General features: G+C 42.3%; 1 protein-coding gene across 1 annotated transcript; it reads right to left on the bottom strand.

Annotated features, from left to right (window-relative positions):
• Positions 1–556: 556 nt before the first annotated feature.
• LOC138207243 (BMP/retinoic acid-inducible neural-specific protein 3-like) lies at positions 557–18,689 on the bottom strand. The gene is made up of 8 exons (XM_069164332.1): positions 18,207–18,689; positions 17,756–18,044; positions 14,728–14,930; positions 10,541–10,758; positions 7,762–7,867; positions 5,864–6,100; positions 3,071–3,293; positions 557–1,857 (listed from the first exon to the last, which is right to left on the bottom strand). Exons 2-8 carry the CDS (start codon positions 18,010–18,012, stop codon positions 723–725), a joined length of 2,379 nt encoding a protein of 792 aa, XP_069020433.1. The 5' UTR covers positions 18,013–18,044; positions 18,207–18,689; the 3' UTR covers positions 557–722.
• Between the last annotated feature and the right edge of the window lie 1,431 nt (positions 18,690–20,120).

The raw sequence follows: 20,120 nt of genomic DNA on the forward strand, positions 1-20,120 counted from the left end.
TTGGCCAGAGCCGCTCTTGTGAGGGTCCAACTTGCTCTGGCTCTGGGTGAGAGTACCATCCTCGTCACCGATACCTTGCTTACTGTCGTTTGATGCTGGGCATGTCTCTGCGGCTCCCCAGCTCATCTATCACAGTAACTGTGAATGGCGGACGGGGACAGCGGAGGAACAGAAGAAGGCTACTCCTGACCCTCCCTTCTCTCACTTATATACTTAGTAATCTGTGCCAACGCTGTTCCCTGAATAGAGAATGGAGACCTTGTGTTCTAAGGCTCCAGATGGGCAAAAACAACACGGCACACAAACCACTAGGACTCTCAAGTGAGATACAGGGTAAAAGTGGAAGACAAACTCGGAAGACTATGAAGATAATTTTGCTGGAAAAATGACTCAAATGCAGCCTGAAAATAATGTTAAAGACTCTGTCCTGATATGAGTTTTTTCAATTTTAACTTATTAATAAGTAATCACAAAAAAAAAAAATGTGTTTAACTTTAAATAGATTTTTCTCAGGAAACATTTTTCTGCGGCTTTAATCCATAAAACTACACGGAAGTTATAAAAAAAACATCACATTTAATTGCACATTGTGTATGCACAGCACAGTCTTGAACAACAAACCACACACTTGACACAAATTGCTCCAGCTGACAAAGGACACAGGGCTGTCTGTGGCAAGGAAATAGTAAAAAAACAAAAAAAACAACATAGAATAGTGGCCATTAACTGCACAGTTTATTTGCCTCGTACTCCGTGTAGTTTGGTTGTCTGGCACTGAAAGCTTGCAGGGCAGTGAGTATCCTGGTCACGTCTGCAGTGGACAGTTTGAGTCTGTGGCGGAGCAGACAGGCGAACAGATCCACGTGCGGGGCCCCTGGAGGCGAGAGGCGGTTAACCCTGTAGCGCAGCTCCACCAGCTGCAGCAGGGCCGAGTCCTGTGATCCTTGAGTGTACGGGTAGTCTATCTGCAGAATTAGGTCCTGGATAGCCTCGGGGTCAAAGTGCACGCTGTATCCGAACAGCTGCATGCTGTTCACTTTCATGTAGCCGATGTTGTTGGACGGCTCCGTCCCCTCCGTAGGCTCGTAGTACAGCGTCACGTTTTTGTTTCCTGCCGTCACTCCCACGGGGTCCTTGACGTTACTCCTCAGGTAGAAATGAACCGTCTCAAAAAAGCTCTTCCACCTGTTCCTGAGGGTCAACGTCCAGTTGTAGCAGTCCAAGGGGATATCCAGCTTGGTCCGCTCCCAGTCAGGGTATCCGTGTTGACCGATCGGCATGGTCCAGCTCTCTGAGTGGCTGCCCCCGAAGGGATTCACAAAGAGCGACAGTGCCGGCTCCAGAGTGCTGTTTCTAGTGAGGCAAAACTGCACGGTGACTCCGAGGAGCATGTGAACGCGGTTGGACTTGACTCGGTTGCTCTTGAGGGTGAGCAGCATCCTTTTCCTCCAGGAGGGATCGAACCAGGTGTTCACACGCACGTCATTGCTCACAAACACGGCGTGCAGGGCGATGCGCGGGTCGCTCCGCTGCAGCAGGTAACGCAGCTCCAGGTCCTGCAGATCTCTGTCGCTCTCCAAGCCCAGATAGGGGTCGGTAGGGTCGGGCACGGCGGGCCGGCAGGCTCCCTGGGTCAGGGTGAAGCCGGGGTTACAGTTGGAGCAGCGAGTCCGGTTCTCCGTGGAGCAGGAGGCACAGCGGGGGCCGTCACCCACAGAGCACGGGACGAGGCCCTGGCAGGGTGGGTGGTTGTACGGGCAGGAGCAGCTGCGGCTCTCGTCGCTGTAAACGCCAACCTGATTGTTCTCGCTGCAGTACAAGACGGAGAGCGCGTAGCTCAACCAGAAGTGCAGAGGCCTGAGGGAGAGACAACAGGTGTTTCAGCACACATCAGGTTTACAGGCTGCTGCATTACATAATACCTAATTTGTACTCGTCTCTTTGTATCTTTTTCTTGTTTTCGTGATTATACAATGAAAGAAATGTTTTGCACTAGAAGATTAATCTGTTTTTTTGCTGTTCTGACATGCAGCAAAAAAAACAATTTGAGTTAAACTCAAGACTCAGACTCAGCTGGAGTCACAGAAGCAAAAGCAGATCAAAATGAGTATTTTAATCTGCTGAATTCCCCGACTGTGGCATAGATGGTGCACAGACTCATGCATGCTCATACAGATTTATAACCATCTTAATGTCTTGTACGTTTTCTCAAGTTTTTACAACTTTTAGAAATATAGAAAGATAAATGTGTTTGAAATATAATTACATTTGTTTAGGGGAAAATAAAAACAAAAATTAATAACAAGAATACAAGTATTTCACTTCACAAAGTCACTAAAATCAGGAAAAATCCCTGACTTAGCCAGTTGCCCTAAACCACTATTGAATTACTTTTTTTTACAAGCAGAAAGGGTGTGATAAAGGAGTGTAATTGGATTGTGGAGTGAGGAGGCTGTGCCTGCGTTTGAGCAGTACGCTGATGGATTGTGTCATTTCGTTAATTTCCCTGCCAGAAATAGCTATCAACATCGAGTGTTCATGAGAGACGCATAAATCTGGCTGAAGTTATGACCATGGTGGTCTCTGATAGGCTGCTGAAATAAGAGTGTCCAGGTGGGAGCTGCTGCTGAAACAGCAGCTGTAACAGTTAAAACACAGGAATAGATATAAACAAAGAGTGTTTAGCGGCCACAGCAGCTTCTGGATGTTGGCTACTGATAAAAAAATAAAAATAAATGAAATATTAGATGAGAAGTTTTAAGAGGCCGGATTGATTGTAATGCAGTTTAAACCCGCAGACAGTGAGACGTGTCGGTTTGGCCAAACACAATCCCGTTTGTCTTTCACCGGCTGGAACAGAGAAACAGCTTTGCTCCTGTCAGCACTTCCCACCTCGCTCCACGACGACTTCTCTTCAAGTGCCTTCTAATAAGTACTGTCTTGCTCTGCTGCTTCCTCTCGCCGCCTGCCGCATAAATCATCCTCATAATTATAAGTTTTTGGGGAGCACCTTGGGTTAACAGGCTGCGGTATAAATATCCATCCCTCTTGTTCCCGTAGTGCCTCTCACCTCGGCCTCAGTGGGATTATTTTCGGCTGCTTCCGGCACCTCTTGCTGAGGCTGAAGAGCTTGTTAGTGGCGCGGCGAGCTTTGGCGAAGAGCTGGTCGCTGCTGGCCTCCAGCTGCCTGTAGCGCTGGAGCAGGCCGCCGTCCGACCGCCACCACTGCTCCACGACAGATGTGTTTACAGCGTAATGGGTTGGCAGCTTCCCAACAAAGCTTTGGAACTCCTCTGGTGGGAAGGAAGAGCATGAATAAGTAAAGTCTGCCTGTGGCTATAAGCCGCCGGGTAACACTGCCCCCATCCCTACCCCAAAATAAAAAAAAAAAAACAGTGTCTTCCTCATTGTTTGTCTCAGAAAATCAAACAGCTCAAGACGAGAAATAACAGCTTGCGATGTGCCAAGAAATATGTTTTGTTATTTTGATTTCCTTTGCAGGGATGTTTGCTGATCTCATCTTTATGTCAGAAAACAAGCTCCTTTCATATTTACTTTCTATAGAAAACAACAACACATGCATTAGACCCACCTGTTGTCAGCCCACAGCGCTGCACACGCCACCTTCAAAGCCACCCGTCTCTAATTAGACATGAGTGACACCGAAAGGGAAATTGCTTGTCTTTGCCGTTAACCATGTGCAAGTGAGACAGGTTTCCACGGTAACAGCAATCACTCGCGTCAAACTCAACAACAAAAAGTGACGCGTTTCAGAGAAGTTTCTCGACACTTCGGGAAACTTTAACAATCGTGTCACATCTCTGCAGCGCATATTATTTCCATATGGAGCCACACGTGTCGACAGTGCACTCTCTCACTCTCTCACTCTCTTCATGTTCTTTTTTTTTTTTGTTTTAATTTAGAGACTGGCTTTATTTAAAATACTCCGAAGAGACACGCACTTGAAGCTCTCAGTGTTAACCGCACATAAGTCTGTGTCAAAGCTGCAATACCAGCTTCATTTAAACATCACTACATGCTGCAGTACTTTGGTGTGTAGCAGCATAATAACATAGTGTAACATTGACTTTGTGTTTCCCTAACAGCCAGTTTATCATCTTGATTTGTGCCATTATATTTGTGGCAAATATCTGTGCAAACTGTGAGTAAATGCCTGTCGGGGCTACCAATCTTCTCCACGATGGTAATGTGTTTTTAGGTTAATCATAGCGCAGTCTTCTCAAAAATAATGCAACAGTACATTATTACAGGCTTCCTCACAGGCCAGGTTTTATGTAATAGCTGGTTAATTTATTTGTGTTGAGTCTTTTTAAAAAAAAAAAATTTATGTAGAGCTGAAGGGCCATGACAGCAGCATGTTCCTTTCAGCCAGACAGTCAGTGTAGGAGTTTTAAACTGATTCATTACACTCACCATGTCCACATCTCGGCATTTTGATTTTACATCCTTCTACTTTTCTTATTATGCCTGTACACAAGACACAGCCGTGACCAGAGACCTTTCTTCTTGAGTTGTGTGTCCGTGTCCTTCATGCGAATGCCATTTTGCAAACACCTTGAAAGAATTTCCTGAAATTTGTATGCCAATTGTGAAAAAAAAAAAATTCACAAATGTCTAATCGGATAAAATGATGACATTTTATATCCAAAAGGTCAAAGGTCAACTTCACTGTGAGATTGTAATGTTCTGGCAAAAAACACCTTTCTGGACGTTATTCTTATGTCTTAGGGCCAGAAGGGGAGATCGTGAGCATGTTTTACATTTGGTCAGACCCTGAGTTGGTAACAATAATTGTTGGTGTCCACCTTAAATCTGTGTTCATTGTATAGATCTTCTTCTGTGCCGTTAGGGTGAAGATGTGTATGAAGCGTCCACGCTTTTTTTTTGCAGCAACATCCATTTTTGAAGCATTGTCTACTAGTTAACCAGTTTCATTGGCCAAACATGTGACCACATAATTCCTTCAAAGTTTTGATGAAACGTATTATGAGTCTGGACAGACGTGGATGTAAATTAGCTTTGACTGGTTGGAGGACGTATACAACCATGAGGCGGTAATTCTGGTTCAGTTTTTGTTTGTTATTTTGTATTTTTGTCGGGACAAAATGTTTGCAGAGGTAGCATTTTCCTGTTTTGAGAGGTTTAAATTTGTGTTACTTCAAATTACTGCCATAACTTTAAAGTCCTAGTTTGAGAGAACTGATACGATTCTTATCTGAATGATAAATCTGATCCTACAGCAAAAACTATCAGTTGGCTTAGTTGAGCAGAAACACTGGACACAAAGAGAATAGCTAGCCTAGCTGTGTCCAAAGGTGAGAAAATATGTCAACCAGGACCTCTAAAGTTAAGTAATAAACTACAGATATCTAGGTTTTGGGTTACAGACTATTTTTTTCATTTTTTTTTTGTTTGACTTGAACAAACACAGTTGAGATTTCCTGTAAATCTTTTTCTTTGATTTTTCATAAAACCTTTGGTGATAACCAATGAACTTTTTAAAAACTAAGAGCAGCGTTAAGAATCATGAGAGCATCAGACCAACCATTTGATTTGACACAATGACTGATGGGTCTCTTGGTGTCTGGCAGTCGGCAGTGTTTGACTGCCAAGAATGGATTCAGAGCAAAAACAAAATGTCTCTTTGGCTCTAAAATTCAGGTTTAAGTCTTATTTGCTTTTGAGGAAAAATTACCTCTCTCCTTAAGTCCAGATTTCTGAGGGAGAATTTAAAGGCCAATGTTCACCTGTGTTGTTTTTTTTATTTTCTTGAAAGCACTATTCAAGATGACATTTTCAAGTCCTATTTTGGAGGGTGAGAGTGAATTAAATTCTGACTCACCAGATTCCTCAAACTCCTGGTTGTTTTGCCTCCAGACATCTCTGATGCGCAGCAGACTGTTTTCCAGAGTGTCCAGGTCTGAGTGAGGACAGTTACACTGGGGAAAGTCCACGCTGCACTCACACCAGCAGTCGCTGCTCTGGCAAACAAACTGGCCCTCAGATTTGCAGCCAAGGTAGTTGAGAGCTGCCTGAATGAAGCGACTCTGTAAATAGCGTGGTAGGATGACCTGCAGCCCTGAGGAGTGCCAAAAACAGCATAAATATATATATAGAAAGAGAAAAAAAATGTATAATAACAAACATATGGCAGTAGAAAGCCTGTGATATTCTGTGTTCCCCATGAAAAGACCAAATCAAGTTTCATTTGTGTAGCAAAAGCCTGATACATCTTATTGCTGTGTCTTCCACTGTTGTCTAAAAGCCCTTAATATCACGTACATCATCCAGCTGTAATTATTCACAAGAGAACCAAATGTGTATTGATCTGCTGTTGAAAATAGTGCCACAGAATTTACTCCTGTTTGAGGCAGCTGTTTGCTGTTAGCAAATTACTGACCTTTTAAAAAATAAATAAAACTATACATTTGGGACCTGTTTTCAAAGATTTATGTCTTTAGTATTAAAGGACTGTTAGGGCTGGGTATCGTTAAAATTTTGTCAATATCATTACCAATAACTTGACTATAATATCGATTCCTGAACAAAACCGATTTGATAAAATCCATTTTAAGAAGAATTTAATTACGTCACACATTACAGTGCATTTTTATGCAGTTTAGGGAGGGGAGTATAATATAATTTATTTTCTGTAGCTAATAACAGATGCCTCCTAATTGCCCTGCATTCTGAATAGCAGATGTTCCCTAAACGCTTCACAAGCTATCAGTAGATGCTAGCAAGCCAGCTTTGCACGGACAGGAGTTTGGTTAGTTTATAGCTCATGCAACTCAGACAGTTGTGCAGCTAAAAATGACTTGAAAAGAGTGAAATAAGGCGTTCCTCTCATACACTGTATGTAAAAGTAAACAGTTTGAAAAGGGAGCCCAATGCAGAAGTACCTTAAACTGCAATACCACTTAGGGCTGCTAGGTGTTGGCTCCAAAAAGCTTTTGGCTCCATAAACTACAGCACAAACTTCAAAGCCAGCAAATGTTTTAATTCGCTCCATATGATCTGTGTTCTGGTCGTCCTTCTGAAAAATACATGCATACCTAGACAGCGGTATATTTGGGGGCATGTCTGGTTTGATTGACAGTCGTGTGGTGCAGTGAGACTTTTGCCATATGTCTGCAGGTATAATGTCCTCAGGTTTCCATGTCAGATCCACCTGTCACTCCTCTCCAGCGCCTCCAAATATGGTCAATTTTAGCTCCAAAGAAAACATCTGGCAGAGTGCTGTCAGCAATGGCTGAAATGCCAAACTCAAAGCTTCAAAATGGAAGTTCACAAACCAATGGATGACGTCATAGTTGGTTGCCCATACTCTCTCACCTAAATTGAAACTGAGTGATATCGAGTTACAGGGTATTTTTTGACAATACATAGTACCAAAACAATTTCGGTTGTTACCATTGAAGTGTGGTCCTCAGCCTTAGCTGCTGTAGGGGCAGAGTGAGTTGGAATTGAGAGATGGACATACTGTTGGATTTGGTCTTTTCATGTGATTTTTTTATTTTTTTTTAACAATAAGAAAAGATAGTATAGCATAAAATGTATCCTTTGGAGTAATAGCTTTGGAATATAGACAAAGTTTCTTTAATTTCTTGTGGTAACTGGTATTTACTTTCATCTAACACTGCAAGAAAACAAATAAGTCAATTTTCCAAAATGACAAACTTTTTCTAGGGACAAAAGGAGACCACAAGAACACAGTCACACGCAACTGTTTCGAGTTACCTTGTAGTTGAACCTTGTTTTCTGGACTGTGAACCAGGACAGAGCTGACTGTGTCCAGATTGTCATAGTTGCTGCACCCGAGTGGCCCAGTCCTGGTTTCAGTCACCTGCAACCATATCGAGAGAACAGAGTCCTATGAAAGCTTCAGTTCTGTCATTGTCATTTCATTTTCAAGTTTAGCGGACAGACGATTTAGTCATGACACAGCATGCCCGCCTGCCCCTGTTAATACATAGAAAACAGCAGACAATCTCAGCTTCATCAGTCATTTTGCATTGACTCATTTTACTTGAGTATGTTTATACAAAGTCAAAAAAGAAGAAGGGGAAGGGCAAAATAATGTAAAAAGCCTAATCAAAGGCGTCTTTTGCCTCAAAAGAACATGGAGTCACTGTGAAGTAACACCAAAAAGGTCATCAATTAGAAAGCTTTTCCTCCTCAGACAGAATAATTTGTTCTGAAGTGAGAGAAGGAATCAACTTCCCGCCGACTGAAAAACTTTAAACCCACTCCCTTCTCTTCTCCCATCATTTCTAACTGTAATTAATCCTGACGTCAAAAATGACAAATTCATAAACACATGACTTACTCTGCATTAGCATAGGCTTTTGCTCTGAGTCCTTCCTATTTCCCGCTGAATCCCGAATACCATAGGTGACTTTAATGTATGTCAGGTGCTGCTTTACATCCCTCATAAAATATCGTGTTCATCTCCCTTATCCCGCCTCACTTTCTCTCGCTCTGATTTTCAATCTGCCTGAACTCCACACTCGATGCAAAATGGCAAATGAATGGTAGTCGGCATGGCTGGAAATTAATGGAATGATATCTTTAATCCATCAAACTGATGCATAACCGGAGGAACACGGGCTCATTTTGGGGGGGGGGCACTTGTCTTCATCAGTGGCTACTCACTTTAGCATCTACTTTTGCCCCTCGGGCTGATTAATGCGCACACTCTAATAGCCACTTCAGATGATAAAATGGATGATTGGTGTTTTATACTACAGGACGCACAACTGCTGCTCTGTTCCGCTTCTTCGCTCTCCTCTTCTTTTTTTTTAAGCTCTCTACCGAGGAGGCAACGTCGTAGAAACCTTGTGTCCTGCAGTTTTTCTGCTGCTTGAAAACAGTCTGTTTAATTAGTGTGTTGTAGGTGGTGAGCTATAAAAATGCAGGCTTTATTCATCAGATTTTGATACAAGTCAAATGAAATGCTTTTCCCTACTTCTTTCTGCATCATAACAGCTTCCTGGGATAATAAACTATACACCAGAGGAAATCAGATTTGATAGTGTTGCTGTTCCCCTGCAGTCACAACAGGTGAATCTGCCGGTGTCAGGCCAAATCTGTAAACAAGCATTTGTTCTTAATCCCACCTGATTAAAGAAGTTATGGCAAGAAAGTCCCTGAGCTGGTATTAAAAGATTAATATGTGTAAGTTATCAAGAAATTAAGTTACCTAAGTGTCCTGAATTAAAACTTTGCTCTACAATGTCAGTAGTGGAAAGTAAAAGTTGCAATTGTTCACTTTACTTAAGTATTTCCATTTTATTCTAGTTCATACCTCTGCACTATATATATTTGAAATTTTACCCCACTACATTTGTTTTAAATCTGTTGCCAAATACAATAAATATGATCTGCTGAAGCTGCATTGCTAATGATATAATGCTGATAGGGGTGATTCTGCATAATAATTTTACGTCAGATACAAGAGTACCGTCACATCACATTGTTTTTATTGTCCTGTGGCTGAAGTCTGCATCTGTAACCAAAACATTTAACCACTAAAAGTCAGCAAAAAGAGAGTTTAGCTGGTGATAAATAGTTTTGTTGTTTTGAAGTATATTTTCTGGCTAACACTTTTATAACATTCACTGGTTAAAATGGTGACTGTGTGTTTCTGGAAGCTTTCAACTTTTAAATGAAACAATTGATTGTCTTGATAAAAATTCATCAATGCTATATGGCTAGTGAGGAAGGTCACAGATCATTTCCTGCTCTGGAGGAAGACGTCTGCCTCAAACTTGCAAAAGGAAGTGATTAAAACACCATAATTAACAGCTAGAGTTGTCATACTTTTATATATAATCTTTAAAAGGTCTACTGCTGATATATTTTGAGAATCATTCTCCTGCATACATACATAAGAAGTATAAATTAATTATGACTTTTTAGAAAATCCCAATATTTCACAAACTAACCAGTATAAAATCAGAATTGACATGATGTTTGTACATTGAGAGGTCTAAGGAGTAAAAGATTTGGTATTAAATAGGTCAAGTAAATATTCTGAAAACTTCTACTGATCTCAGTCTCACAGTAAAAAATAATACATGTACATAACATAGCAGCATATCTCTAAAGGTATATTTATATGTCAGCATATGATAAAAAAAAAAAAAAAAAAAAATCATTGGGCCAAATTAACAACACTGCAATAAAGGGTTAACTTAGTTTAAAGTAAATTGAAAAGAGTGGCTAACACTGGGATTTGGTGCCATATTGACCCACACTTGGTCAAATTAACCCAAGTGATTTGAGTATTTATTTATCGATCAAGTCTGAAGTCATTTTCCTTTCCTAAATATTCATTCATGAATGTTCAGTAAGATCAAGGGAACAGAAAATCAAGCCAGCCGATGCTTTATATCATGCTTTCCTCATGTGGAAATGCTTGAGGCTAATCAACCACTGAGTGGGACAGCAGCACAGCCACCTTCAGGCAGTGAGTATGTTGTGTTTCAGTATTTACCATCTTCTTATTTTCACATACCCGTATGGCGGTGGATGCAATCTGGAGATGGTGCAGCCTGCGCAGCGTGCTCTCTCTGTCTGTGAAGTAGGACGCAGCCAACTGGTGGAGGGCTTCCAGGGTCACCGTCCCTGTAGTATTTGAGTATCTGTGGCTGCTACGACTGCTCTCGGGCCCTGAGGGCGAAGACTCCTGGCTGAGCTTCCTTTTGTCCACAAATATCGTCAAAGACTCCTCCCCTGGTGACAGTCAGGGAGAGGCAGCGAGACGTTCATTAGCTCTGACTGAACAGCACTAATCACCTTGCATTAGTATCTTTTGAGCTCGGGTAAAAGGGCGCAATAGTGATTTAGTGCTATGAGGGGAACTGATGGTTTGGATGAATGGAGGAAAAGGCAAAGATAAGGTCTCTGCATTTACTGAACTCTTCATGAATAAAGAGAGCTTATTCAAGATCATTGTTTTAAGTTCCTGTAATAATTTCAATTATCTTAATGACAACGACCCAAAAATACATCAAAACAAAGCAGACCTCAGGTCAGCACAGCTTCTCTTAAAGACCAACAGATTCTATATTACACTGATATCACTGTCAGCCAGGAAAATCTACTAGTTTCATTAAGTCTTTTGTGATTGTTCAGATTTTGTTTGAAGTATGCATTGTATCCGAATTGACTTTTGATATTCTGAACGGCAAAAAATAAAAAGATTTTTGCAATCCGGATCCTAACGTCTTTTAGAGGTGGTTTGAAATACGTTTCCAATCGGACTTCTACAGATGCGTCTTAGTTGGGACACTGCTGGCTCAGGTCAGATTTCTTGCATCACTCGCAACGCGACACACTGTGACAATGTTATTTTCATAGAGACAGATTGACAACAATCTATGCTACTGCTATCAGAGTGCCACCAGAAAGTGTTGATATTTGCGCTGGAGGACAACGATAGAAAAAGACTCCACGGACAGAAGCAGAAATAAACCCTGCATTCTGAATCGCATATCAAAATTTTTGTAATATCTTTATGTACTGCAGCTACCCTTAAAAAGTATGTACTTTTGCATCTAGTATCTATATAATTAGGGCAGACTACTTCATCATAAAAAAGTGCACCTTGAACTTTGACCATCTACATTTGCAGTAAAAAGAAAAAGGATGTGATTTGGAACGAGTAAGCTTGCTGGCCTGCATATTGCAAAATGTGACTGGATGTATTAGGACATCCTGGTACTTTTGGCTTACTGTATTTAACATACTATGCATTGGAATATGCAAAATCTTTTTCTGGCGTACTAAATGATTTGGTAGTGTGAACACTTGAATGCAGGGAGAGTGAGAAGAATCTATGCTACCGGTAGCAGAGCACTATCAGATAGTGTTGATTTTCGCACTGTAGAGGACAACGATAACAACACAATTGTCACAGGTTTCCGTCTGAGGAGGGATGAGCGTATTTCGACGAGTGTGTTCTCAGCAGGTGCCTTAAATCCACCTGCACCTTTAATAGCATGTCAAGACCGGTCTGTTAATACACATCTTATTGACTGCTCCCTCACTCATAGAGCATCACTCCATATAGGGTGACATTTGGCACTGCAGCTGAACCTCTGTACTGTGCTGAGGAGAGGAATACAGCCTGTGTATAAATACACGAGTAAACATACCCACCTCCAGACACGCTCCATTCAAACAAGAACCGGTACCTGAAATCTTTTGTTATAATAAGCGAGGTGGTTATTCTTTCTTATTTCCCGGCAGGTGTGATTTTTTTTTTTTTATATACCTCAGATGTGCCAAGGCCTCCCAGTATCACCTATTCACTCCATCAAATTCTGTTTCTGCTTTTTTCTGATCGCTAATAAATCACTGCATTACCCTGTGAAGTTGTGACATTATAAATACAAGTCCTGACATTTGTCATTGCTTTCACAACAACAACGATTGATGTGGTAACAAGAACACTTTTTTTTGCAAGTGACTACATATGATCAGAGTGTTTGCCTGATCTGATACTGTTGTGGTTGGGAAAGACCTTCTGTAAAACTCATAAGAAAACAATCATTCTGACCTGACATCCCTGTTGGCAGCATGACACTGCTTGTCAGTGCTTTCCAAAATGGTAACATGTGATGGTTATAAAAATGAAACAAAAAAACAACATTGTCAAAGTTTTGTTGCTCTATCTATCCACTATGACCCCTTCCTATGAAGTTTTGTGAGTGTATACCAAAGTCACACAACTTCTGCCTTTGTCTGAAAGAGGTCATAATTCCCATGGCTGCTGGAGGTCCTTGTCAGCTTAATAGATCATATCAGGGCATTTATGTAAATGTTGTCCTCAAACGGTAATACTGAGTCCTCTAAAATCACATTAAAACCATCTTTTTCACTCAGTTAGTTATACAACCTATAGCTACAATCATCTACACTGCTCAAAGACTGAATGTGCAGCTGATTTCTCTGTTATCAGACTGTTGAATAAGCAGTTATCATCACACATCAGTCCCAAATATTTGGGCTGTAAAGTGCAATACCACTGATGGCCAATAGGGGTTGGCTCCAAAAAGACTGGCTCCATACATTCCTATTCAGCGTCTCTCATGAAATACATAGGCAGTCGATTTTTTTTTTTTTTCCACGAGTTATTATGGTGTCGTTCAAGAAAGTCACTCCTTCTTATTAATTTTCTGGGGGCCCATATGAAAATAATCCTATCATTAATTGAATATTAGGCCTCAAAAAGTGATATGCTTGTAGGCGTGTCTGTCCGATTGACAGGCCTGTGGTGCAGTCAGGTTTTCTGCTGTAGGTGCGCAGGGCATTGTGTCCTCAGAGATCAAGTCAGATCCATTGCTAGCTTCTCCCCAGCTTGTCCAAATATGGTCACTTGTCGCCCCAAAATGGAAAGATGGCGACAGCAAATTGGTGACATCATAGTTGGTGGCCTCTTAATTGTGGCACGGTTGCAGTTGGGTTATGTTTAAAAGATCCTGCTTTGGGTTAAGATGAGTACGTTACTTAATGTACGTTAATGTTATGTGTTACATAAGTTAAATACATTGTGCAAGCTAAATTATATACGTAACTTAAAGTAAGTTAACGTTGACTTATGTTTTCACACAGGACACACAGAGCAGCATCTTGAGTGAAAGTCCTGAGTCCATCCGACCACCAGTGACCTCGTCCCTAATAGGACTTCCTGAGTTTTTGATTTTATACACTTTATTAATCCCCGAGGGGAAATTTCTTCACTACAGCAGGGGGGCTCTCAGGGGGGAGCTGCTGCAGCAGGCTGCCACTAGCGCGGCGCCAGGTAACCTGACGTGCATGTTTTTGGATGATGGGAGGAAGCCGGAGAACCCTGAGAGAACCCACGCAAGCACAGGGAGAACATGCAAACTCCACACAGAAAGGCCCAGGACCGGATTCGAACCCGGAACCTTTTTGCTGTGAGGCGACAATGCTAACCACTGCACCACCGTGCCGCCCTTAAGTTGAGTTCAACTTGAACCTTGAGTTCAACTTCAGGTAAGCTGTAAAAGTTTCACTGTTAGTGTTGCATTGTGGTCTCTGCTGAGTCCCCTGTCAATTGACAAGTTTTATCTTTATGTTTACTGTGAAAGATTTCTGGGACACTGACACCCAAAGTGTATGTTTACTCCTGGTTGTTGGTCAGCTGTTGTATTTGTGGGAATAAGATGAAAGCAATCCAAACTTCAAAATAATCCTGAGTTGCAAAGCAGATCACCAATAATTGTTTTAAACCAAATTAGCATTTAGATAGTACCCTCAAATCTTTTCAAACCCACACTTTCAACTCTCCTAATACGCTACACTTTGTGATAATGATTTCTTAAAGAAAAAAAAGATAAGCCAATTGCATATAAATAATAGCGTTGTATAGCAGTGATGAAATTCTGTTTGTGGAATCATGCTGTTTTGACAGCAACACAACAATATTAAATCTGTCTTTTGCCGCCTCTCCTATTTGATTGTTGTACACTAAACTGGAGCAATTGGACGTTTTTTGTGAGCCAAAGAACACTGATCCAGAAAAATTATTATATGCTTTGTTACATAGAAGGCAACAGACGGTAAAATCGGTTCCCCATATGCTGAAGAAAAAAAAAAAAAAAAAAAAAAGGACAAAATCACATTAGAAGCAGTGTGACTCAGGCTTGCTTTGAAGCTCAGCGTACTCTACTGTACCTCCCAGAGTGGCAGAGAGGAGTAGGTGGGTGCCATATTTCTTGATTAGGGTCTCTGTAATCGTCTGGAGTGTTGGCCTCCTCCCCAGCTGGCGGATGGTGTGCATGAAGTCGGGGTCGAGGGGCAGAGCCAAACCACCGCTGCCCCCAAAGCTGTCCCGCTTCTCCACCGCCAGGCTGTTGACCTTCCATCGACCAAACTCCCTGGGAAAGAAAAACACAGCACACACGCAAACACACACAGGCGCTCTTCAATTGCGTATAAAGCCCCGGGCTGCTGTTTAACAAGCTGCAGTGGGAGCAAAGGAATAGGTGCATGTATGTCACATATATTGGTTGACATAGATGAAGCTGTAATCTCTGATGTACAACAAAACTATCCTAACTATCTTGTTGTATTTTTGTAATTAAGCGACTATAAATCAGGTTGTGGTCCGTTATTTATTTTTTATTAGTTTTCATTTACAAATCCTCTGGGAATTACATTTTTATATTTCACAGGGCAGTGGTTTCCTTTTTGCGTGAGATACTCTCATTTGATTCAGCCGTGTTAATAATATAAAAGTGGATACTTCCAACAATATTTTTCATGCAGGATTTTTAGGCTTGATCTTTTTTTTCTTTTTCATCAGTCAAATTTGCCTTTGTACTAAAAAACACTTGGATGAGCAGAAATTAGATTAAATGTTTAGCCATTCAGCATTTAAACCACTTCATTTCAACTCACTCTGCTGTTGTCGGGCACTCTAAATCGCAGGCAGGGATTTTAGTTTTGTTTCATAGCAACCTGAAACCTGAGGCTGTCACTAGCACCTGGTTGGATCACAAAATGTGGTATTGATCTCATCAAACTACCAGCACACCTCTTAAAGACCATTAAATAAAACTAAAAGAAAGCACCATAGAAAAGGGTTAAGTAACTTCACATTACAAACTCAGTATTTCTAGAATCTGCTGCGGCTCCTTCAGGTGTTCAAGCTGGTTGAAAGCATCAGCAACAATACTGAATTGTGATCCTATTTGGGTCTCTATTTTCCTCCTAAAACAAGTCTTTTGATTTATTTCACCAAATTGTTGTTTATTTATTTATATTCTTTTTAAAGTCCCCCCCTCTCCCATCACTGTTTACTGTTGTGCAGCTTTAAATAGCTCCTTCATGGATAAAACAAAGCTCATTGGGATGCACAGCGGTAACTCCCACAGCATCAGAAAAAGAGGCAAAAAACTAAATAAAGTCCCACATCATCAGCTGCTATCATCTTTTTTATCTCATGCCCTTTGGACACAAGTCTCGCTGAACCTCTAAGTACTCACAAACTCTGCTTATCCCTCCCTTTGTAGCACTTGTTAATGCCTACCTCTCCCGCAGTGACGCTCTGCATACCTCCCCCCCCCCACTTCTGGGAGGCCATCAAATCACTGCCATGAGAAAACTGATTGGCACAGAAATAATTGGGGAAGCGGGACAGTGCGGAGCATGTCATTACGGCCAATCATCGTAACGAGGGGACAGGCCGAGTGTCCATCTCTGGATGACAGATGGGTGCCGTAGATCCAGCCCAGGGTTTGACCTGCAGCGTTTTCCATCAGCATGCACATGTGACAAATGGATGTGTCAGCTGTGAGTTCGCATATTTTAACATGGAGGTTTACTGTATGTACAGAAAGCAATCAAATGTGATGAAAACATTGTCTTAAATGGAGGAGGAGGGGAGGGGGGCTAAAAAAAAGGGAGCTGCCTTTGGGAGCAAATGGACAGCTTAATCACATGCTGCCACATGACTGTCAGCCACGTATGCTCACTGTGGCGTTAGCGCTATTACACAGGTCAGAATAACACTTTAAGGCCAGGGGCTATTCAAGAGGACTTGAATATTGAGAAGCTACAACTCTGCACTGTATAAAATGTAGTTAAGACATATTTCCGAGAATAATTGCCTCCAGCGTTTCCTACATCTTTCCGTGATATTATCTTGAATAATAAGTGACATCAGGCAGGGGAGCAAAAAAAACTTTTTCAGATAGACTTTTCCTGCCAGTTATCATCTTGTTACAGCAGGTATTTACCTCAGTGGGGTCTCATTTGGGAGTCATCCTTTAAAATCCTTAATCCCTAATCCTCCAACCAGCCTTTGGGTTAAAAAAAAAATGTGAGCAAGGCAGTTTACAGGATACAGGAGTGACTGCTGCGGGGGTAAAAGACCCTCGAGAGGTGAGATGTCAGCCAGCCAATACGGACGCATGGCCACCTCCTGCAGTCCGAACTGCCAGCTTCTTTGACGCTTTCAATGATTTTCACTAATTATGGCAAACAAAAAAGCCTCAAGTCTAGGGACTCCTGGGACATTGATGCTGCAGGTCCATTGAAAAAAAAGTCAGTGTGTCACTTAGAGATAAACACCACAGCCTAGAAGGTTCCCGAGAGAACATAATGGAGCAATTGATTTCAATGCACACTTTTTTCACTTTGTTAAACCTTTGGCAGTGGGACCCACAGAAAATAAACTTTTTCCTCCAAGCTACAAAAGAAAGCATCGACACATCAGCTTTCAGATATAATCACAATCAAGAGTGGAATATTAAGACAAAGGCTACAGCAGCTGCAAAGAGCAGTTTCGGGATGCTGCAGGAAGTAACTGTGAAAGGATGTAACTGTCCGCACACTCTCAGGGGATTAACTCCTACTGCAATGCTTGCTGGTATTCAGATTACTTCTCAGTTTTCAGTCTGCATAAAGACAAGAAGCAAAGGGCACATTTTGCATCAAGTGCTTCAGATCTGCTCATTGGCTTGCAACTAATTTGGTGCAGGTGTGATACCTGTGAGAGCAATCCTGAGAGTGGGCAGGTTTTTCATTCCAAAACACTACAGCAGCTGCTCTCACTGATAAGTTGCTCTTTAGCTGAAAGTGCTCATCAGTAAAATTATCCTGCATCACCTTTGAATGAAATGAAAAACAGCACTCACAGCCCAAACCTGAAACTGAGTCATACACGCACAGAGAAGCACACACACAGTGCATATCTCACCTATAGATCTTGTATCTGGTGCTGAAGCCCTGCTGGTACCTCTCTGCAGCCTCCGTAAACTCCAGGGACTGGTGGAAGGGCCCTTTATCCGAGAGCAGCCAGCCCAGGGACCCGGGGGCGCCGTCGCCTTGTCCCGCGGCTGCGGCTCCGGCGGCGGCCCTGGAAGTCCAGCAGCAGCAGCAGCAGAGCCAGAGGCTCAGAGCCGCCCCCTCCCATAACAGAGACAGCCGCTTATGACTGATTCCCTGACAGCTCATGCTTCACCCAGCGATACCTCATTCTCTCCGGACTGGGAGAAGGACAAATATAAGGAATGAAAAAGTAGCGCGTCGCGCCAATTTGGAGGTTTGGCCAAAATTCATGTCAAACCTCAGCAGTAGCCTATTTGAGAATGAATGTGCCAATCGCCACGGTCAAGTGTGATCAAGTGTTATACTGAGAGGACACTTACCTGATTTTGCAAAAAGAATCAAATGATGCGCTCTTGAATGGATGAACTCTTCCGATCGTGCGAGGGCTGCGAATAAAACCTCTCCAAATTCAGTGATCCGACAAAATGAATTAATTCGTAATGGGTCCTTTCTCTGGGACCGCTACTCCAACTTGATTTCTCCTCTCGCCCAACTTTATTTTGGGAGACGATCCTCCAGCATTCGCGCATCCGTCCGCGCCTCGGTCAGAAGTTGCGGCGGTGACGGCACCGACACAGAGGAGTTCATCCTGAGGACGTACGTGCGCTCGGACATATTTCCAGAGGGTGAATGTATAAGGTGCATCTCTCCATCCCGCGTGGAATCCCTTCACTGTTTGATCCTTAAAGTGGCCGCCTTAACAAAAATGATAGGAAAGATAAATGATGCGCGCGGGCTCTTATTTCGTCCCCTTGGCTGCGTGAGCTGGTGGATGAATGAGCGCCTGCTTCAACAAAGAGTGGTTTTCTTCCCCGGTTTTTTTTTTTTTTTTTTTTTTTTTTTTTTTTTCCAAGTGAGATAGCAAGAGGGCGAGCAAGTGCATCATGATGAGGGTAATATATATAGTGAGTGTGATCACTGAGTGTACTCAAGTTTTGAGGACGTCGGGGTGATGATGATGATGATGATGGTGCATCGGCAATGCTTTTATCAGTCACTATTACCTTAAGATAATTCCTCCTCATTATTTGCCATCACAGCGTGTTCCTCCCAGTGTGACTGTTGCACATTAAATCTGCTAAACGAAGTGGGCTAATCATCTCCCCAGTGTTTTTTTGGGTTTTTTTTTTGCCTTTTATTGTCTTGTGCTCGTACCTGCAGCTTGCATGACTAAACGGCCCGCACCAGCCTCCCTCCTGATGGATTTACCAGGAAGAATAATTACAGGCCATTATCAGTGAACGGGTTTCTTGGGTTATGTCAGTCAGGACAAGAGTGCAGTCAGTCTGACGCACAAGCATCATAATTTGCACAAATATAAAGTTTCCCCATCTAAAAAGATGCTCAAACTCCAAATAATGCAAGAGAAACCTCTAACCTGAAACTTTTAACTACTATACTTTGAACACTCGAAACCATTCTGGAGTGAATTATCATTAAAAACGACATTTCTTTTCAGACGATGACGTGAGACAGGTGGCGGGACAGATGCCCGCCCCCCCTCCCCACCGACCCGTCCTTGCGGCGACATCACTACTAGGTGTGCTGTCGACCAATCTTTCACGCGCGTGAAAGCTGGATGGTGGGAAAGGAAAGGTGCCGTAAAACCTTCGAACTCCGGTGGAGGAGACATAGTTCTGTGTGTTAGGGGACATTAGGAGAATCTCTACTAGACCCGCGTGTCTGCTCTTCAGGGGCGACAATGATGAAAAGTCGCAGACCCAGAAGTCTTGACAGTATTTTACTTCATGTTTGCCAGGAAAGACCTCTGTCTCATCTTGTCGTTATGTTTGTCATTCACGCTGAAACCCTGATTGACAAAGCTCTCCCCGTGTTAAATGGGCTGCGAGGAGAGTGTCTGTTATCCATGATGGAGTTGAATCGATATTCCGCTTCCATCGATTCCCTTTTGCTTTATTGTAATTTGGCAAGCACCCCTCAGGATGTCACAGCATGTGTTTTTTTTGTTTTGTTTTTTTGTTTCCTTTCTCTTAAAGCTCAAATTAAGAAAACTTGTCGATTCAGTAATGAGAGGTCACATCTTCAAGACCTAAATACTAGGCTTAGTCGCCATCAGTGCTGCTGACAGACGTCTGGACCGTCTCACTCAACTGCACCTCTTTGAAATTGAAAGCAGGAGGTCGTTTTTTTTAGTTTTCCTTCTTGTTATCAGCCAAGAGGAGGATTCGTCTCCCCAGGTAGCTGATCTTGGCATTCGGGACAACTGTAATGAT

Source organism: Embiotoca jacksoni, unplaced genomic scaffold (genome assembly GCF_022577435.1).
Source record: "Embiotoca jacksoni isolate LCO1_2020_lvr unplaced genomic scaffold, fEmbJac1.0.p SCAF_31, whole genome shotgun sequence".
In the NCBI taxonomy this organism is placed as follows: Eukaryota; Metazoa; Chordata; class Actinopteri; family Embiotocidae; genus Embiotoca; species Embiotoca jacksoni.

What these genes read in the sequence shown, in the direction of transcription:
- LOC138207243 (XM_069164332.1), bottom strand. Translation starts at nt 18,012, where the DNA reads ATGAGCTGTCAGGGAATCAGTCATAAGCGGCTGTCTCTGTTATGGGAG. An exon ending in CCTCTCTGCCACTCTGGGAG is followed by an intron (nt 10,759 to 14,727) that starts GTACAGTAGAGT and finishes GACTGTCACCAG; the next exon opens with GGGAGGAGTCTTTGACGATA. An exon ending in TTGCATCCACCGCCATACGG is followed by an intron (nt 7,868 to 10,540) that starts GTATGTGAAAAT and finishes ATATGGTTGCAG; the next exon opens with GTGACTGAAACCAGGACTGG.